Here is a 21,093-nt window from a genome sequence, read left to right as displayed (position 1 = left end):
TCAGAGACACAGGTCTCCCACTCAGAGACACAGGTCTCCCACTCAGAGACACAGGGCTCCCACTCAGAGACACAGGTCTCCCAGTGTCCAGCATTCAGAGGCTGCCTGAGGACTCATGTGAGAGAAAACCTGCTCACACAGACATGTAGAGCCAAATACTGTCAATAAGGCCTCTGCAATGTTCTGAAGACAGTTAAGCCTGTCAGGTAGTGATGTCCAGCAGGTGAACATGCAGCTCCATGAACACGCACAGCTGTGGATTCCAGCTGTGTTGGTAGTTCATTCGGATGTATCCGTGTATCTCCGTGGTGCTGATGATGCGCTGAGCCGACAGCTCCTGAAGCTTTTGAAGAGTCGGGATGTGGAAATTTCAACATCGCTTGAAAAAACTGCCAGCCAGCAACGTCCCTCTCACTGGTAGGCTAAGTGATTTTTAGCCAGTTACAAGTTGAATCTGGGAGTTGGGGTTGTTGGCTAAGAGACCGTCATTATGCGAGCTAATTTGCGATGTGCACTGGTGGCTTGGCCTTAGATACTTGCTTTTTAATGCACCCTCTCAAATTAATTCACTGCGTGTTGTGCCATCAGTTAACCCTTCACGTGCCAGTTGTGTCATGAGTGCCCAGGGTTGCCGACCCCTACTCTACGCACTGTTCTTGAGATAATCTGAATCTGACTCTGCAGAAAACTGCCAACCTCTATGCACTATGCACCTGAGCATCCGCTCTCTGATTTTACATGGCCTACAACTTCTTCCCAACTTGCTGTTCTTCTCAATGCCTTCAACTTTGTTATAATGGGGGTGGCTGTAGCTCAGGTAGTAGAGCAAGTCACCTACTAACTGGAAGGTGTCAGGATTTGTGTGCGGATGCGAAGAAGTGACCCAAACGCAGGACTCGTGGATAGTGATGAACAGAAGATGGTTTATTATAAAGAGTGGATGAACAGAAGATGAACGAACACTGACTGGCTGGATAACTGAGAGCACACACGGGAACGATGACATCAATGACACGAGGTGAACAGAAGGAAACTGAAGACTTAAATACTCTGAGTGATGACGATGACGATTGGAGACCGGTGAGTACACAGCTGAAAAAAGCGCTTGTGCGAATGGGTGTGAATGGGTGAATGAGGCGCTTTGAGTGCTCAGAGTAGAAAAGCGCTTTATAAGAACCAGTCCCTTTACCATAATACCACTAAAAGTCAACTGTGGAATATTTAGTAGTGAGGAAATTTCATGACCAAGCACAGGTGGCATCCCATAATGGTACCATGCTGGAATTCACCGAGCTCCTGAGGGCAACACTTTCTTTCACAAACGTTTATAAAAGCAGTTTGAGAGTAGGCTCTGATTGGAACAACTGAATTCAATGATTTGGATAAGTCAGTGAATACTGTTGGCAATGTTAGCTATGTACAAAGCTGTTCAGTCTTTTCACTTAAATTCTCTATGGAAATACGTATTTAAATAAAAGCAGTTGTATACATTTTAGACACAGACCTCAGATGTTATTTGGTTGTTGGAATTGTCCTTTGGTTCTCTGGGGGGAATAAAAGCTGTGGAGGAATCATTGGAGCTCTCTTTTTCTTCCTAGATAGATCAGACAGATAAACATAGTAGCCATGAAGTTTTCAACTGCTCACATGTTGTAGCCATAAGCACTCACTTCAAAGAATTAGTAGATGGTACCTGTGTGAGTCTTGGCTGTGCCAGAGGCTGAGGCTCAGCAGCTTTTGATTCATCCACTTTTCCATTCTTCACAGCATCCAGTGCAGTGGTGGTGGAGTCCAAACTGAGTTTTGGAGTTGAGTGGGGACTGGCATGAGGACTGGTCTCATTGTTGTTGTTCTGCTTCAACAGGTGACTATTCATTAGGCAGGGAGTTCTAGGAAAATGACACGTACAGTAACTGTTGTATTAAACAGAAATTTAAGAATGAATTGGTTCAAAATCTATATAAATGTGATAAACATGTCTGGCTGGATACATAGATAAGTTTGACATAAATGTCTACCACTTTGTCTACATTATAAAATCCAGAATGCTTCATTATAGATTTATTTATTGTTAATACCCTCGGTTTATTTTCCATGTTCTAGATACCATCAAATTTTAGTTAAGAGCAGCTATATATATAAAAAATCCAACGATACTAGCAACCTGCAAAATTTACTTTAAAAAAACTTTCTCCATCGTGTGGCTTGCATTTTTGTTGCTCGTCTTAAAGTAATTTGCAAGATATGCGAATGAAATAATTGGATTCCTTTGATGTCTTACTTCATTCCCTTCTTTTCTTTCTTCTCCGGTTTGTGTTTGGAGACCCTGCTCCTTGAGGCCAGGGAGATATGGATGTATAGCACTGTCATGATGATGACAGGGAGATAAAATGCTGCTATTGCTGTTCCAAATGTCACAGCAGGATTAGAAAGGAACTGCAGGAAGGAAAGAAAGGAAAAATGTTACATAAAGCAAGTATGGTCAATATTTTTACTACATTTACAGATACAATATACATCATGTACCAGAACTTTGATTATTGTTGTATTTGTAAACTCACAGAATTAGTTATAGCATTTCTCCATTAAAGTTAATCACAGGTAAACATTTAAGAGCTGAGGGAAAAACCACGTTAGTGTAACAATAAGAATCCTAGCTGAGGTTGACTGGGGTAGACTGAAAACAGATAACACTGTTTATAAACTCCAGACCAACATCATTATACGTTATGGAAGCTACCTCTGCCAGCTGGGGGTATTTTTACTCCCTCTTGACTACTTCCAGGTATCTGAGCTTTTATTACTGATTCCCGATTACTGAAAGGGAACTTCATGAGCAGGCCTTTTGTGGTTTGCATTATTAATGACAAATAGATGAAAATCTGTGAGGCCTCACATTTTAAACTAACAATTAGTAAGGATTTTATTCAGAATAATGAAAGACCATTCAATAATAACCTTTACAAAACCTTGCAGTCATTCATTACACATGAAGTTACTGATGGTTACAGCTTCCAAAGACAAGTAGGAATCTGACTTTAAGGAACTGAATTTATCTTTCCAGGATCTTACTGGTTTCTCTAATTGCTGTAGTCAAAGGAGCTTGCAAAGAAAAGCGTCTGGATTTCTTTAAGTTGCTTGAAGACGTTTCACCTCTCATCCGAGAAGCTTCTTCAGTTCTAAGGTCAAATGGTGGAGAGTCCCAGATATAAACCTAGTGGGAGTTTCCCCCCACAGAGGGACAAAAGGACCCCCTGATGATCCTCTAATCGCCTGAGCCAAGGTGTGAAACTGGGTGTGGGTCCCAATCAGCCAGAGTTTCAGGTGAGCTCATTGTGAAACCTGGCCCCACCTTATCATGTGATGTCCTGAGGTCAGATGGCCCAGGATGTGAGTGGGCGTTAAGGCGTCTGGGGAGGATCTCAAAACTGGATTATAGATGGCAGAGACACCAACTCTCTGCTTTTCTTTGCAAGCTCCTTTGACTACAATGACCTGGATGACTGAGAACCTTCACAGACATTCTGAACAAATGCAAATTCCAAGATACATTCAAACAACATGTATACAACACTGGTCAAAAGGTTTAGAACCCCCCAGTGTTTCCAGTTATTTATTGCATTTCGAGTCACTTGAGTCCAGTGAATAGCTTGAAATGGTATAAAGATAACTGAAGTGCAAGAGGTTTTAAAAAAAAGGTAAGGTTACACAGAATTAGACAAAAAGGCCTTTTTAGGGAACTCAAAATGTATTTAAAGCTGTTCTGCAGCAATGGAGGTTGATCGAGTCTTGAAAGCTGGTGCTACTAATTCCAACTTTTCTGGATTGAGCAGCAGGATTTTTGTATTGTTTAGACATTTTTTTAAACAATACGATCAGGCTTTCAAACCAAAGAACTCATTACCAGCTGTTATACTCTACACATCTGTATTTTAGTGGGTTGTTAGCCACTTTCAGTTTGTTCAGTGAGATAATGTTATTGTTCTAGTTTATCAGTTTGCATCTTAACCTTTTTATTACCAAAAACTAGAAAAGCTATCAAGACTGCCAAAATCACTGACATCTCTGGCAGTCACAGCTGAATCAAGAGTAGGCTAACAGCACACAGTGGACAGCAGGACACTTCTACTACTAATAACAAAATTAAGTTAATTATAATGATTCAATGGAGCCTTTCTGTTCGAGTAAACTTAAACTTACTCGAACAGAAAGAGTGAAAAACAAAGTCGATTTCTCAGTAACTTTGTAGACTCTGTGTTTGTTTACATTGCACTTCCTCATTCCCTGCTGTATCTGATCAATAGGATTTTATACACAACACTGTACATAGATTTTGTTGTACCTGAATATAACACTCTCCAGGTGGCACCGTTCTCTGTCCAACGATGAACTGCCAGAACAAGATGGCAGGAGCCCATAAGATGAATGACAGGATCCAAGCCGCTGCAATCATTAATCCTGCCATCTTAGTTGTCCTTCTTGTGGGATACGTAAGGGGTTTGGTCACACAGAAATATCGATCGAAGCTGATAATTAACAGATTCATCACAGAGGCGTTTGACACAACATAATCTAAAGCTAGCCACAAGTCACAGACCACCGGCCCAAGTGGCCAGTAGCCAACAATAATGTAGACTGTATACAAATTCATACTGAAAACACCGATGATCAAGTCAGCGCATGCTAATGAAAACAGGAAATAGTTATTGACAGTTTGTAGGTGACGGTTCACTTTGATGGAGAGCATGACTAAAATATTTCCTGTAACAGTCACAAAGCTCAACGATCCTGTAACCATAGCAATAAAAAACATCTCCAAAGCTTTGTATGGACTTCCTGTTCCCACTCCACTCTCAACAGCAGAACAAGATGTTGAATCATTGGTGGATATGTTGCAGGATGTGTTGGAGAACAGGTCAGTCGTTTGGTTGAGCAATGAGCCTAAAAGAAGAGAAAAACAAGAGGATCGATTGAGAGAAATACGCACTGTGCTGCTGTAAGGTAACAACAACAAAAGTTGATTTTTTTAAATGTGGGAGACGGATTTAAACACCCACAGCAGCAGCTGGGTTTGTGACAGATCAAAATAGAGAAAGAAGGCTTTGCTTTCTAAACAGGGACAGTAAGAACATTTAGATGCAAAGAGGAAAAAGTAACAAGGTGTTGACATCAGGGTAGACAGCTACATATAAAAACATTTACAGCTGTTTGAATTTAAAGAACTTAGTTGTAAACTTATTAGCTTCTCAATCTCATTATCCAGTATGTTCTGTCACACACACACACACACACACACACACACACACACACACACACACTCACACACATCTGTATCTTGTGTATTTTTTTAATGTTGACGACCCTTTGTGTTTTTGTTCTTATTGCATCGCTTTTATTTTTGCAGCCTTTGTTTTTTCTTTCCCCTGCTGGTCACCGTTGTCATTGCTGTGTTTCACATGTTTTGAGTAATTACTTGGACCGTTTCTCCCATTCTTCTTTACAAGCTCCATCAGGTTGGATGGGGAGTGTTGGTGAACAACCCTTTTCTAATCTCTCCAGAGATAATACATTGAGTTCACATCTGCGCTCTGGCTGGGCCACTGTATGTCCTTTGTTATCTTGGCTGTGTGATTAGGGTCGTTGTCCTGTTGGAACACGAACCTTCTCCCCAGTTCATGGTCCAGAATGCTCTTGAGTAGGTTATTATCAAGGATGTCTCTGTTCATCTTTCCCTCAACCCTGGCTAGTCATTCGCCACGTCATTGTAGGGATGGGCACCACTGTCAATAAGCACCTATGACTGCACACCAGCCCACCCAGCCAGCTTCATTGTCAAATATGCCTAACATCTCATCTCGCTCATGTCTGCACTTCCTCTGTGTCCTAAGCAAGAATAACCTGGACCAGAGGCTGCTGTCCTTCTATCGCTCCTCAGTGGAGAGCATGCTCTCCTACTGCCAGGGTGCTTGGTATGCATGGGTGACTACTGAGACAGGAAAGCTCCACAGAGGGTAATTAACACTGCCCAAAAAATCATTGTCTGCCCTCGGGTCAATCAGACTCACAAACAGCTTCTTTCCCTGGGCCATTCGGACTGTTAACAAACACTAACCTGCCACACCCCCCCCGCCTCCCCAATCTGACCCATGATCTGAGTAACCGCCGTTACTCAGGCCACACACACTGACTCTATTCAGACCAAGTCTTTTTTTCTTTGCACTACTTTCACACACTTTGCAACCTGTTCTCTAATGTGTGTCCGTTCATCATGTGCCTTTCTTTTATTTTCGTATACATTCCTCTTGTTTTGTATATATTTCTCTTGGCTGTTATTTATTCCTGTCTACTATTTATATTTTATTCCAGCACAGTTGGTGTGGAGCAACCTCAATGTCATTGAACATGTATAATGACAATAAAGGGCTATTCTATTCTATTCTATTTTGCTAAGTGGCATTTTATACCTGAAATTAGTTAAAGGTTTTCAGAATGACTTTTTTGTCTACTCTTTAGACATTAAACATTGTGTCCCACAGAAAGAAAGCAACACTGAAAGTTCTGCCCAGCTTTGTCCAGGAAGATAAAACACACAGTTATTCATGAAGGGTTTGATCCATCCAGCCACAATTCTTTAAAAGAAAAATCATTTATATGGGTTTGGGTTGCAGGGACAGCAGCAGTCTTAGGAGCTTATCTGGGTGAACATCGAGATGTTCCCAAGCCCCCCCAGAGATATCATCTCTTCCCTAGTCTGCCCCTGGACCTCCTTCCATTTGGACACCTAGGAGGTGCATTATCCAGAGGTATCCGAGTCAGATCATGGAACCACCTCAACCGCCTCCTTTCAATGTGGAGGAACAGCAGTTCTACTCCAAGTCCTTCTCATATGACCGAACTCCTCAACCTATCTCTAAGAAAGTGCCCAGCCACTCATATCATGCCTGCGACCCGATTCTACCCAGAGCTCATGAAGTAAGGGTAGGAATGTAGACTGACCAGTAAATCGACAGCTTCACTTTTATGCTCAGCTCTCTCTTCTGCAAGTTCCCACCTCATGAAGCCAACAGAACCACATCATCTGTAAAAAGCAAAGATGAAATCCTGGGAGACCCTCCACCACTTGGCTACCACAACAGATTGGCACAGCATATGCATCAGTGCAAGTGCCACCCCAATCCACCTGTCAATCTGTGTCTCCCTTGTGAACAAGACTCTTGAACACCTCCACTTAGGGCAGTACTTATACCTGACCCGGAGTGGGCACGCCACCCTTTACCGGCTGAGAGCCACCATTTTGCTACGCCCAGCAATTCTGTCCTTAATGGTAAATGGTAAATGGCCTGTATTTGTATAGCGCTTTTCTAGTCCCTAAGGACCCCAAAGCGCTTTACACAACCTGTCATCCACCCATTCACACACACATTCACACACTGGTGATGGCAAGCTACAATGTAGCCACAGCCACCCTGGGGCGCACTGACAGAGGCGAGGCTGCCGGACACTGGCGCCACCGGGCCCTCTGACCACCACCAGTAGGCAACGGGTGAAGTGTCTTGCCCAAGGACACAACGACCGAGACTGTCCAAGCCGGGGCTCGAACCGGCAACCTTCCGATTACAAGGCGAACTCCCAACTCTTGAGCCACGATCGCCCCTTAAAAATTATGAACTAAATTGGTGACAAAGGGCGGCCATAGTGGGTTCAAAACCACCGGAAACGATGGGTGCTGACTTAATGCCGACAATACCAACCAAGTTTCTGCTACCGTTGTGCAGGAACTGAATGGCCCGTATCAAAATACTTGACAACCTATACTCCCGAAGCACCACCCACAGGAATCCCCCAGGGACCCGGTTCTTCTCCACAAAACTACAAAAAACTGTTTGAGCAACCCCCACCCACCCTGAGCCAATCCCTCAACATGTTTGTACTCACTGCTGATATTGACGTCATATTAAATAATGTTTTGCTTTTTAAAGTAGTTTGAGAACAATTTGAGAGCCACTGCACCAATCCTGATTCTGAATGCACTGATGAGGTGGTCAGCTGTATCAGACGCTGCAGTCAGGTCTAAAAAGAGTACTAACAACAACACTACTACACTGCACTTATTAAAATGTCATTCATACCTCTCAGTAGAGCAGTTTCTGTACAGTGCTTCCCCCCTACAGTCAGAATGAAATTATAAAGTAAGTTGTTGCCTTTCGTGTTAATAGACTTTTTTTGTATATAGCACTTTTCTACTCAAGCATCTCACTTTTACACAAGTACCCAGTTTTCCTTCTGTGCCTAAGTGCTTTCTATCTAACATTCACACTGGATGCAACTTAGGTTTCAGTATCTTGCTCAAGGATAATTTGGCATGACCAAGACACGCTGACTACACTGGATTAAGCATTTATGCAAAATTACGAACACTATAATAGTTTTATTTGATTTTGGCGAGAAATCAAGTCAAGCTGATCTAGAAAGTCTTACAAATCAGATAATCTCAGTACGACTTCAAATTTCCCAGTGTGAATCCTATTGGCAAATCTCATATAGGGTATGCGATTTAAGCTGTTTCAGCCTGCATACAGATGCTGCTCCCTCAGTAGGCTGTTTTTGCCAACCAACCTCCTTTCATGCTAATCATGCTGTTTCTGACTTAATTTTTTTCTGCTATCATGGATGCAGACTGTGTTCTGTGAGGGAGTCTGCTATCCTATCCCCGCATTAAGCTTTCCATGTATGCCTGCAGAAAGGGAGGGGGAAGGTCTCTGAGGCAAGCTGACAAAGGGAACACACAGCTCAGACGCTACAGTCAAATAATGTGTGTGGACAGAGCAGATTGTTGTTTGGTGAGTTCATGTTCAATTTGGCATTGTTGTTTAAAAGAAATAATATATTAACATGTGTATTAGTTGTATGTTAGTAATCTAGCTAACAAATTAACAGTACAGAGTGAAGCTAGATGACTAGAAATCTAAGAAGCCAACATGTGTGTGAGTTCTGAGGGACCACTTCAGCTCTGCGCTCCTCACGGGGAGAACATTGACAGCATGATCTCATCACAGACTACATTTCACTTCTGTGTGGACAACACTGTGCCCCTCTTGAAGGTAGAGTGTTTCTCCAATAACAAGCCCTGGATAAGCCCTGAAATAAATGCACTCCACAAGGAAAATAAGAGAGCTTTTAGATCAGGAAATAAGGAGGAGGAACTGAGAAGGAAGAAAACACCTACAGGAAGACGACGGAGGACCAACTGCTGCAGAATAACATCAGTGGGATTTGGAAGAGGCAGGAAATAATTTTAGGTCACAAAGCAGCCAAACGCAGTATGTGAGAACACAGGGCTGTGTCTCTGACGGGCTGGTCTGCTGTACTGGGGCCCTGCAGGAACGGTGCTGGGACCCTCTACACTGCAGACTTCTCCATCAGGCTGCTATCTACAAACGTTTTCCGATGACCCTGTCATAGTTGGCTTCATCACAGGTGAGGACGATCAGAGTACTGATGGTAGATTCAGGACTTTGTGAACTGGTGCCAGCTGAACCATCTCCTGATCATCACGGGGAACCCACCACATTGAGATAGTAGACTCTTAGAAGTACCCGGGTGTTCACCTGAGCAATAAAGTGACTGGAGTCACAACATGGATGCTCGTTACAAGAAGGGTCAGAGCAGACTCTACCTGCTGATGAGACATCTTTTGGAGAGTTGGGATGTGCTCCTAAAGACCTTTTTTGACTCTGTGGTGGCGTCAGCCATCGTTTATGGCATTGTCTGTTATATTTGAAGAAGAAAAATAATATCTCTCTTGGACAATGTCTCCCATGGGATTCATGAAGCTGCAGCAGACCTGCAGAGCTCCTCCAGTGACAGACTGCTGAACTAGATGCACAAAGAGGCATGATCATATAGCAGCTGTTAGACTTTATAACCATCACTGCTTCCAACACACACAAAAGGTTGTTTACATCCCACATTGTAAATATATGATCCTATTTATTTTGATATTTGTACATATAGTGCCGCAGAGCTGTGCACCTTTCTCCTCTTTTTTACACGTCTGCTCCTAATCTTATTGTACATGTGTATAGTGACAATAAAAGGCATTCTATTCTATTCAATTCTATTCTATCCCTGCTCTTATTTGCAGTTTTTCAATTTTCTTTAAATAGTCTGTCTTTGTTGTTTTTAAGCACAAATATACAACACTTTTTGTACATCTTTTTTTTAAAGTATCCTACTCAGATGCACATTTCTTTGAGTCTGAGCGTGGTATTTTTAATACTGTACAGTATCTTTCTTGCTTTTTTCCCTTATGTTGTAAGTTTGCCCTGTACAGTCTCTTATTTCTTGTTTTTTATTTTAAAATCTTCACTTTTGTGTGAACCTGCATGCTTGATAGGCCTGTCACTTTGCTGCTGGAACATGTGAATTTCACCAAAAAGGATATTTCTATTGTGTTCTATGCACACAAAAGAACAAAATAATCTTGAAATGTGCACAACAGGCTGATGAGAGGTATTACGACGGATTTCATCACTACCATCTCACACACTCATATATACATAAACAGCATTCCTGCAACGAGGCTCCAGACAGAAAGCTGCTGCGACTCTCGAACACAGGCGCACACATATGCATTCCACTAGTAGCAACTATCAGAATTCCTTTTGTATCAATGCTGAAATATTCATCTAAAGGAATTTATATTAAATTATACAAGCACAGCTGTTCACTGGTTTTATTCCTTATGTGCCTACAGCAGCTGCTGTATTTGACAGGAAATCTAAATATATATTCCATAACACTGCGTAACATTGTTTCAGGCTGACTTTTTAAAAATTGTTATGGACAGTCTATGTACAGCTGTACAGAGTACAAGCTTTGATCATTCAAACAAGGACAACACTGTCAAATAATATGGATAACTTTTCTTATTTTAATTGAACATGCAACTTAAAAGTTGCATCTTTCAATGGCAATGACGCCTACAGTGTGGTGACCTTCTGAATCCAAGTACTTCCATGGCTGGTATACCATTTAATGTCTTCTCTATGTTTCATGTAAATGTGCTTTCATGTGGTTCTACATATAACGACTTTTGCAGGCGTCTCACGTAAATGCTATTAGTATACATGAAACAAACAGGGGTAAAAGACAACCAGAATAGTGTCCCAACACCTTCAATTATTGGAGACAGTTTAAATTAATTTTGTGAGCAGGACCACACATCATACGTTCCCCTTCTAGTTCTTTGTCTGTAGATATTCTCTTGCATTTGAAACTGTTTGTTCTCCTATCGACAACTAATCCTAGAAGAATCCTACTTACCCTTTTAATATGCTCACCATTGTCCCTCAGACCATCTGGCGAAGAACTCCATAGCCTATTTTCATCTCTTTCATGCTGTACATGAAACCTAACAAAACCTCTGACCAACATGCCCAGGATGCAGCAGAGCGGCAGAACACCACTCCTGACACATTCTCACTGCCTGAGAACATCTTGTTGCATTGTTTGGCCTTGTTTCTCCTGATGCGACGCCACTGACATGTTATAACTTGTCATAAGACAAGGCTGCATAGTGGTTGGAGAGGCTATACCCTGGTGGAAAAGCAACACCATTCAAAGCGCTCTTGAGCAAACTGGCAACCCTCTATCTCTCTCCTCGTTTTCTTCTTTACAAAATACATCAACAGACATTCCCAGCACCGGAAGGCCAATTTCTTTCTCTTCAGTCCCTTCTTTATAGAATTCCTCAACTAATATTCACCCCAGCTCAGGATACTTCACAACCCAAAAACTGCACATCCACTCACACCTGCTTAGCTCCAGCTGCTCCTCCAAAACCCTAAACTACTGAGCCCACACTATCTCTAGTCAGGGTGCCTGTCGGGATGACTGTTGTTGTGATTTGGTGCTGTATAAATAAAATTGAATTGAATTCATTGACTTTGGATGTTGCTACTTTCAGTTCTGTTCTTTCTGTAGATGTGTCCATCCCCGCCAAATTGATCACACAATCCAACTCGCCCTCAGTAACTACCTATCCCGTTTCAGGCTTCAGTGCCCACGGGGAAACTCATTTGTGTAAATCTCCTCCTCCAAAATTTACTCTGCCTTTTTGCACCAAACAATAGCTGCTCCCTCTTTTTGGACACCTCTGCAGTGCTCTGCCCATAATTCCTCAAGGCTATTCTTTAATTTCTCACTGATTCCAACTGATTCCAAATAGCTTTTCCCAGTAAAAATCTGGCTTTGACAACATCTCCTTGAGGTAACTGTTGTTTGGATTTGGCAGAATATAAATAAAATTTAATTGAAATAAACTGAGAATCTCACCAGCTTGAATGACATCACCTTCCATGATGATCAGCTGTCAAAAGCTGATAGTCTGAGCCCTAATGCTGCACCTTCTGCTGGTTTTAAGTGTTATCAGGGTAAATGGCCTGTATTTATATAGCGCTTTACTAGTTCCTAAGGACCCCAAAGCGCTTTACATATCCAGTCATCCACCCATTCACACACACAGTCACACACTGGTGATGGCAGCTACATTGTAGCCACAGCCACCCTGGGGCGCACTGACAGAGGCGAGGCTGCCGGACACTGGCGCCACCGGGCCCTCTGACCACCACCAGTAGGCAACGGGTGAAGTGTCTTGCCCAAGGACACAACGACCGAGACTGTCCAAGCCGGGGCTCGAACCGGCAACCTTCCAATTACAAGACGAACTCCCAACTCTTGAGCCACAATCGCCCCTAATAGGTGATATACAGAAGCCTTTTCCTCTAATAGGCTTCTGTATATATTTTGTGCTCCATTTTCGCCTCCCAAGACAAAACTGTCTCCCATCACCTTTGTTCATTTACAAAATCTAACCAGTAGTCGCTGCCTCACCTCACAAAGAAGGTCAAACTAACCAGCCAGGCAGCTCCATTTCCATATTCTATTTTAAGATAAACTCGTCCCTATGTCCTTACAAGGCTCCGTCCATTATCCTCATCCTCAAAGATTCCAGCAAACAGATCCTTTGTTCATCACAAAGTCTGGGCACGTCACTGCCAGATTTTTGTTCTTCTCACTCTTTCATCAAGTTTTCTCGCTGCCTGGAAATTCTCATGATCTCTTCTGTGGCCCTTCCTTCTGCACTGATGCCACCCAGATCTCATGAAGGCATCCTGATCAAGGTCATGGGACATATGGGTCATCACAAGCCTATCAGTTATATATTTGCAACAATCTTCAAGACCTTTGTAACGCGCAATCATCACTGCTTCTAAGGAATGCCTTTTTTGATTTGGATTTTGTTTGAGGTTAGCGCTGTGCAGGGTATACCCCAACTCTCATCACATGACAGCTGGAACAGCCTCTACCCTTACCACAGAATTAGATAAGTAAGTGAAATGAATTTTAGATAGAAAGTTGGTGTTAGAAATATGTTCATTTGTGTACAAAGTCACAAAGCCTAGCCTATTTTTATCAGACTTGACTGAATCTTCTGTATATGTAGATTTTTATGTTCCCTTAAAATTTGAAATGAAAATACATAATGTTTTAAAATATTTGTACAAATAAGCTCATTTTAATATGGCTGCTATGGCTGTTGAGTAATGAGAATGTTTTATAGGAGGGTTCAGATTTCAAGCCAATAGCCCATCAAGTGAGGGATTTACCAAGGAGATGCTCTGTCCCCATAGGCCTGAACCCCCTCAGTGAAATCATTGACAAGACTGGCTATGGATACAGAGTATAGAATGGAGCAACCTTTAACCACCAATACAAGGATGACATCAAGGTGCATGCCAGGAGTGAACGTGACATTGGTTCACTGATCCACAGCACAAGGATATACAGCAACGGCATCTGAACGTCATTCAGACTGAAGAAGTGTAGTCAGATAGTAACAAAGAGAGGGAGGGTAGTCAGAACTGAGGGCATCACACTACCGGAAGGCAACATTGCAGACATCAAAGACAACTACAAGTACCTGGGCAACAGGCAAATGGAAACCACAAAGAGGCCGCTTGGAAAACTGAAACCACCAAGTACCTGCAGAGGGTAGGCAAGTCCTGAGGAGTCCGCTGACTGGTAAGAACACCTGGACCACACGGTGATCAGACACCTTGATGATAATAAGCTGACTAAAGGAGGAGATAGAAGCCACTGACATCAAGACAAGGAAGCTCCTTACCATGCATGGAGGGTTTCACCTCAAGTCCAGCAACCTGAGGCTGTACACTAAGTGAAAGGAAGGAGGACGGGGACTAATGAGTGTCAGAATCACTGTCCAGGATGAGACGATGAACATCCATGAGTACATCAGGAAGATGGCCACAACTAACCACGTGAAGAAAGAACCCCGAGAAAGAAGAGCAAGAGGAGGAGCCATCATGGAAGGACAGGCTCCTGCACAGTATGTACCACCAGTAGACAGGAAGTGGCTGACATACAGAAATCCTACCAGTGGCTGGACAAAGCTGGACCCAAACACAGCACAGAGGCACTAATCATGGCAGCACAGGAACAAGCTCAAGACTCATTGAGGCTGGGGTCTATCACACCAGGCAAGACCCCAGGTGCAGGCTGTGTAAACATGCCCCTGAGACAATCCAGCACATAACAGCAGGGTGCAAGATGCTAGCAGGCAGGGCATACATGGAACGCCATAACCAAGTGGACGGCATAGTGTACAGGAACATCTGTGCCAAATATAGCCTGGAAGTCCCGACGTCAAAATGGGAGGCGCCCCTTGATAATGACCGAGCTAAGATCCTGTGGGACTTCCAGATATAGACGGGTAAACAGGAACATCATCTAAGACAGGGACTCTAATCTCAGGTGTGATTTCTGAGGCTGGTGACTCGGATTAATTTATCCTCAGTAGCAAAGGTGACTCTTGGTCTTCTTTTTCGCCATGTCTCAGTGTCAAATTTGCATCTTTGTGAATGTCTCGTTTCCTGCTTTACTTTGGGGTGGGGTGGCTGTAGCTCAGGAGGTAGAGCAGGTCACCTACTGATTGGAAGGTTGGTGGTTCGATCCCTGTCTGCATGCCAATACCATTGGGCAACCCCAACTAACCCCAAGTTGCTCTCCGATACAGTGTGAGTGTGTATGAATGTTAGATTGGGTGAATGAATTAGTTGTAGTGCTCTGAGTGCTCAGATAGAGTAGAAAAGCTCTATATAAGAACCAGTCCAATTACTTTGACAGTCGTGTTTTCAGTTTTCCTTCCTTCCCGTCTTCTTATGTCAGATTAGTCCCAGTTGTGTTTCCTTCCTGTTTCCCATTTCCTCGTGTTGTTTTTCTTAGTCTGTTGTCATTATATATCCCATGTGCTATTATGTGCTCTGTGTTTCTTGTGTCCCTGGTAACGTCTAGATCCCTGTTTTCTAGTCTCTTATTTCTCAGTTTTCCGGTTTCCAGTCTAGGTTTAGTTTCCTGTTTTGGTTTTGTTTGTTTTCTGCTAATAAAGTTTTTGAGTTTACGTCTCTGTATACGAGTCCTGCATTTGGGTCCTTTATCCTGCCTGCCACAGCACTAAACATGACAATAATAAATAGCATCCCTTGGAAATGTTGCACTGTTTTTCTCTCCTATAAACTTTGTAATAAATTGCTTTACTCTCTCGTCCTCAGCAGTTGTACTGTCATCAGTTTCAAAAGAAACATGAGGCCGCCTTCATAATCCATCCGCCTTTCTGGGGGTCAGCAAACCCAAGCACTGGTGTAGATGTCAACTTCTCAATGAGGGTCTTGAAAGCTTCCTCACATGAGGGAGTCCATTTCTCATTAAAAGGGCGGTTCAGGTTGCTGTTTGATGGTGATTTGTGGTATTTCAGCTTCCTGGCAGGAACATAACCAGCTGTCAAATCATTCAATGGCCTTGCAATTTTAGAATAATCTTTGACAAACCTGCGATAATAACCGGTGAAGCCTAAAAATGACTTCAGTTCTGACAGGTTTGTGGGTCTGGGCCATGTAGTGAGTGCAGAGATTTTATCAGGATCTGTCTCCACTCCCTTTTCTGAGATAATGTGTCCTAAATACCTCACTGACTTTTCGAAAAAGTGACATTTTTCAGGTGAAAGTGTGAGACCAAATTCTTTCAGTCTGTTTAGAACTCTCAGGGGCCTTTCTTCGTGTTCCTCCAAAGTATTGGAGAATACTATAAGATCATCAAGAAAGACCAGTACTTCCTTGAGGTTCATGGAGCCCATGCATTTCTCCATAACTCTTTGAAAAGTGCTTGGAGCATTTGTGACTCCTTGGGGCATCCTGTTGAATTCCCAAAACCCAGTGGGTGTGACGAAAGCTGTCTTGTGCTTATCCTCTTCTTCAACCTCGACCTGGTAATATCCAGACTTTAAATCCATAACAGAAAACCATTTGGATCCTGACAGATCTGTAAATGCCTCCTCTATATTGGGCAAGGCATAAGCATCTTTGATTGTCTGGTTGTTCAACTTTCTGTAATCCACACATTGGCGGATCTGCCCATTTTTCTTTTTCACAACTACAATTGGTGAAGCAAATGGGCTCTCGGACTCTGTAATAATGTTGCTGTCGCACAGCTGCTCCAAATGAAGGCGGACAGCTTCATAATCAAAGGGATGAATGGGCCGTGGCCTTTGTTTGAAGAGTGTTGGATCAGAGAGCCGATCCTGTCTTTCCACTCGTTTGACAGGGGTGAGTCACCAAAATCGAACTGAATTTTGTCATTTTGTGGGTGGTGTAACACTGAGCATGTTTCTGCTCTGAACTTCCAGTTCGATTCCTACATTCAGACCTTGCAGGAGAAACTGAGAGTGGGACAGATATCTCTGTCAAAGGTCAGTGAGCTGGCAGAATGATATTGTGAGTTGTCTCATTTTTTTAGGAGAATGGGAACTTTAAAGGATGTGGGCCGTGACTTTGACATTACATAGCTGGAAAATACCTGCCAGAGAAGCATGCATGCAGATTTCTAATGAGAGGGGCATAAGTACAGTGCTCAGGAATGGTCATTTGCTTATTGAAGTCCTCATACAAGATGTTGAGGGCATTTGTACCAGTGAGGACTGGAATCTCTGAATTTGCTCTAATATCTGGGACAATTAGGGCTAGAACAGTTACAACTTTATCCTCCCAGTGAAACTCTGTGGGAAAGTGATGTCAACTTTCCCAAGATAAGGGACAATTTGGCCTGCAGCACCTTAAACCTCTAACAGATCATCTAATGGCAAAAGAAGATGAGAAGGTAAGTGGGTCAACTGAAATGATTTAGAAATTGTGGTAACCTGAGACCCTGAGTCGATGAGGCAACTATGTGGTAGTTCCCCAATCTTAACCTCTGCAAGAGACCTTGATCTGACTAGTCCATTTGGAAGGTGATTCGGAATGGATTCAACATGTTGTCGTTTACTTTGACATCTCTGTTCTGACTTGGGACTCTTTTGAATGTTCTTGGTTCCCGTATATCCCATTACAGGAAACTGCTCCAGTTTAAAGCTTGACCTTGGGGTGGCTGTAGCTCAGGTGGCAGAGCAGGTCAGCCACTAATCAGGAGGTCGGTGGTTCGATCCTAGGCTGCCTCCTGGCTGCATGCCAAATATCATTGGGCAAGATACTAACCCCGTGTTTGCCTACTGGTGGTGGTCAGAAGGCCCGGTGGCGCCAGTGTCCGGCAGCCTCGCCTCCGTCAGTGCGCCCCAGGGTGGCTGTGGTTACAATGTAGCTGCCATCACCAGTGTGTGAATGTGTGGATGACTGAATGTAGTGTAAAGCGCTATACAAATGCAGGCCATTTGACCTTGCTGCTGGGCTTTCCATTCTTCCTGTCTGGCTTTTTAGTTCTTTGAACTTTTGATCAGCCACAGCCTTGTTTATAGCATTTTTGCAGTTCCTGGCTATGTGACCGTCTTCACCTAAAACAGAACCAAGCCATAGGCTCAGCTCTCACTGGGGTTTGTGGTAGAACTTGGAGTCTCAACCACAGGTGCGGGTGGCTCTTGTGTTTTTTCCATTGCTATAACTTCGCTTTCTTTGCTGTTTAGGTGGTTTTGTTGTCAGTTCCAGCTGCAGTTCTGCAACCTGCTTCTTTAGACTCTCAGTTTTAGAGATATAGGCCTGCAATACACTTGCACTTGAGTCAGTGTGATGTGGGAAGTCAGGAACAGAATGCATGTGCACAATAGGTTTTGTCTTACTAGACACAAAATGACGTTGCATCCTGTCCAGTTTAGAAGCCCTTCTGTCTTCCTCAGTCCTCAGCTCTAGCAGAATCTCTGCAAACTCAGGTGTGGTCTTTTTTTTTAGTTCCAGTTGCAGGACCAAGTTATGGCCCCAACAACCCCGTTTGAACTGCTTTAGCAAATGTCGACTTGCATCTGCTTGAATCACACCCTTCCTGCCTACAGCAGTGTTAAGGAGAGCTTGCAGCCTCTGTAGATAATCAGATGCTTTCTCGTCTGGATTTTGATTTGTGTTCAGGAACCTGGCAAATATCTCCTCACCATCCTCCATAAGACCACATGCAGAATCTAGCAGCTTGACATATTCTCGTGGATGTGCTAAATAACCAAGTTGCTTCACAACATCTGATGCTGGGGGAAGAAGACTCTCTAGTATTTTCCTCCGCTGAATGTCAACTGGAGTGCCATCACTGAACATTAGTTCAACATGCAAACACCATGTTTCGAAATCCACTTCTCCTGGGGGTTTTGGCACCCAGCCTGAGAATAAACGTAACCATTTGGATTGGCTATCTGTAGTGACAGAGTAATTTCTGATTACATGTTCCACTACTGTATGCTGTATCTCTGGTGGGTTAGTTACTTCATCTGTCACCACTGGAAGACTGGTTGGAGTAGTCTTTGGTTTAACAAATCTACAAGACTGAGATTTAGCTGAATGGGTGACTGGCTGGGATGTAAGGGGCCGTCTGTGGTCGTACTTCAGCTTTGCTGTCTTTATCAAGGGTGTAGTACTGTGGTCAGAATAACCGTCAACGTCAGTTTCATCACTTGAGTCAGTCAAAACAGGGTCTGACTCTGGAGTATGATGCAGTTCTGACCTTTCAATGCGACTAGCCTGCCAGTTTACATTCTTGTTGGTCACATTTTCAATCTCAAGGGGAAATTCTGACTCGTTATCACCCATCGTAATATCTGACTCAAACTCAGCAATAACAGTTTCCCCACACTCTGTTTATGCATTTGGGACCCTCAGATTCCTTGTTACCACCCCATACTTCTCCAAGGAAGCAATAATATCAGTATCAGAATCTAGACTAGTAACTCCAGTAATACTGATGGACCGTTTAACATCCACCCCGTAGTTCTATACCAAATCCATCTTATTTCAATGTTGTCTTAATTGAAAGCTTATCACAATAATCACACAATCCCAAATTTAACTAAAGTGTGCAGAATCCTGTAATTTCAATATTAGCTGTACCTTTTCGTGGCTGGCTCACCACAAAAAGGTACTATGTAACACACGATACTTTACCACTACAGAATGTAGAGAAAGTTAGGATCTTAGGCTTATGTTCTCTAGGAATCGGCTAAGGAGCGAATGACACACAGCTAAAAGAACAGTCAACATTTATTCAAAACAAAACCATAAACAGTCATTCAACAGTTCACAACAGTTCCAGTAGTCCATATTTGTCAGTCCGTGTATTCAGTTTCATAGTCCAGACTTCAGAGTTCAGGATTCTTTTTAGTCTTTTCAGTTCAGGTGTGTGAAGTGTGTGTGTAGGGTGTTAATGTTAGTGGTACTACCCTGGTAGTGTATTGTTTTGAGATCTCATAAGCTTATCTGTCAAGAAGTAACACAATTGTCACTTCTTGGCAGGCTGGAAACCTTCCTGCATCACAGCTGGGGATCCTGAATCCTGGTTCGCAGCAGGTGAATTTACTGGCCTCGCTCTCACAATTTTAGACTCCAACAAAAAAACAACCGGAAATGAACAGAAACCACAAAAACAGAGGTACATCGGCATCAACAAAAAGTGTCCGCGTTTCCCAACAAGCGGAAAAGTAAAATCCAATTTCGTGTCTTCACTCATAACCTTTTTTAAACAAGGATTAAAGAAAAACTCTCGGTGAGTAGCTCCGACCAGCATACGTAGCCTTAGCGTTGTTCTCCTTCTCTACATCAACTCAAGTTCACAAGCACTAAACAATCTCATAGTGCCACCTACTGACATTCTTTGGGAACAGCAGTTCATTTTCATGAGGCAAATTTTAGGTGGGTTGCAAACACAAACTGTTAAAATCCTTGAAGTGCAGGCTGACGAGGAGAGGCAGCGATCAGTGGTTTAAATAATTTAAAATCCTTACTCTTATCCATCCTTCTTGAAAAAAAAATCAGAAAACAGTTTTATTAACGGCAGTTTAATGTCCACCTGGTCCTCACTCAGTTTTTAATGCAAATGTGCTATCGTTTTTTTCATCAGATTTTGGGCTTAGTTCAGATAAAATAATTACTGTAGCTGATAAATCCCACAACCGCTTCCGTCAACATGTTGATGTCATCAGAGCTGCGCCGAAACATGTCCCAGTCTGTGTCATCCAGTGTATCCTGCAGCGCGGCCACTGAGTGGTCCATCCAGCGTGCGACTTCCCTCCTGATTGGTGCTTACTGCTTTAACCTTACTTTGTAAGCAGGCATAATCCACCCAACCAGAAGCTGTGGGTGGATAGAAACATCCACGACACTCTGCGATCGCACACCGCCGCCTACAATGAAGGGCTCCGGTAATATGGACCAATACAAGGCTGCATCTTACAACATGCGCAGCACGGTCAGAAAGGCAAAGTGGAGCTACGGGGAAAACTGGAGTCACAGCTACAACAGTGCGACTCTAGGAGCCTGTGGAAGGGACTGTGGACAATAATGGACTACAAACCAGCTTCTTCAGTGATGAATGCAGACGCTTTACTGGCTGTTGAGCTTAACATGTTTTATGCTCGCTTAGACGCTGCAGCAATTAAAACAAGAAATGGCTCAGCGAAGACAACACCTTCATCCTCACAGAGCATGCCATGAGGAAAGCTTTCAGGAGGGTGAACACGAGGAAGGCACCAGGACCAGATGCAATCCTTGGTCGGGT

The 21,093-nt window shown here is 43.1% G+C and overlaps 1 protein-coding gene across 1 annotated transcript in view; it reads right to left on the bottom strand.

The window, feature by feature from the left end:
- The window catches only part of chrm4a (cholinergic receptor, muscarinic 4a), a 96,312-nt gene that overhangs the window by 25,138 nt on the left and 50,081 nt on the right, over nt 1-21,093 (bottom strand). Inside the window, exons 2-5 of the mRNA XM_004564095.4 lie at nt 4,343-4,941; nt 2,282-2,436; nt 1,694-1,889; nt 1,505-1,594 (exon numbers count right to left, since the gene is read on the bottom strand). Coding sequence (XP_004564152.1) covers nt 1,505-1,594; nt 1,694-1,889; nt 2,282-2,436; nt 4,343-4,941 — 1,040 coding nt within the window. The remainder of the gene's footprint in view (nt 1-1,504; nt 1,595-1,693; nt 1,890-2,281; nt 2,437-4,342; nt 4,942-21,093) is intronic.

Source organism: Maylandia zebra, linkage group LG23 (assembly GCF_041146795.1).
Source record: "Maylandia zebra isolate NMK-2024a linkage group LG23, Mzebra_GT3a, whole genome shotgun sequence".
Lineage (NCBI taxonomy): Eukaryota > Metazoa > Chordata > Actinopteri > Cichliformes > Cichlidae > Maylandia > Maylandia zebra.
Note: the sequence above shows the minus strand (reverse complement) of the source record. Positions and strands in the feature narration are given on the sequence as shown.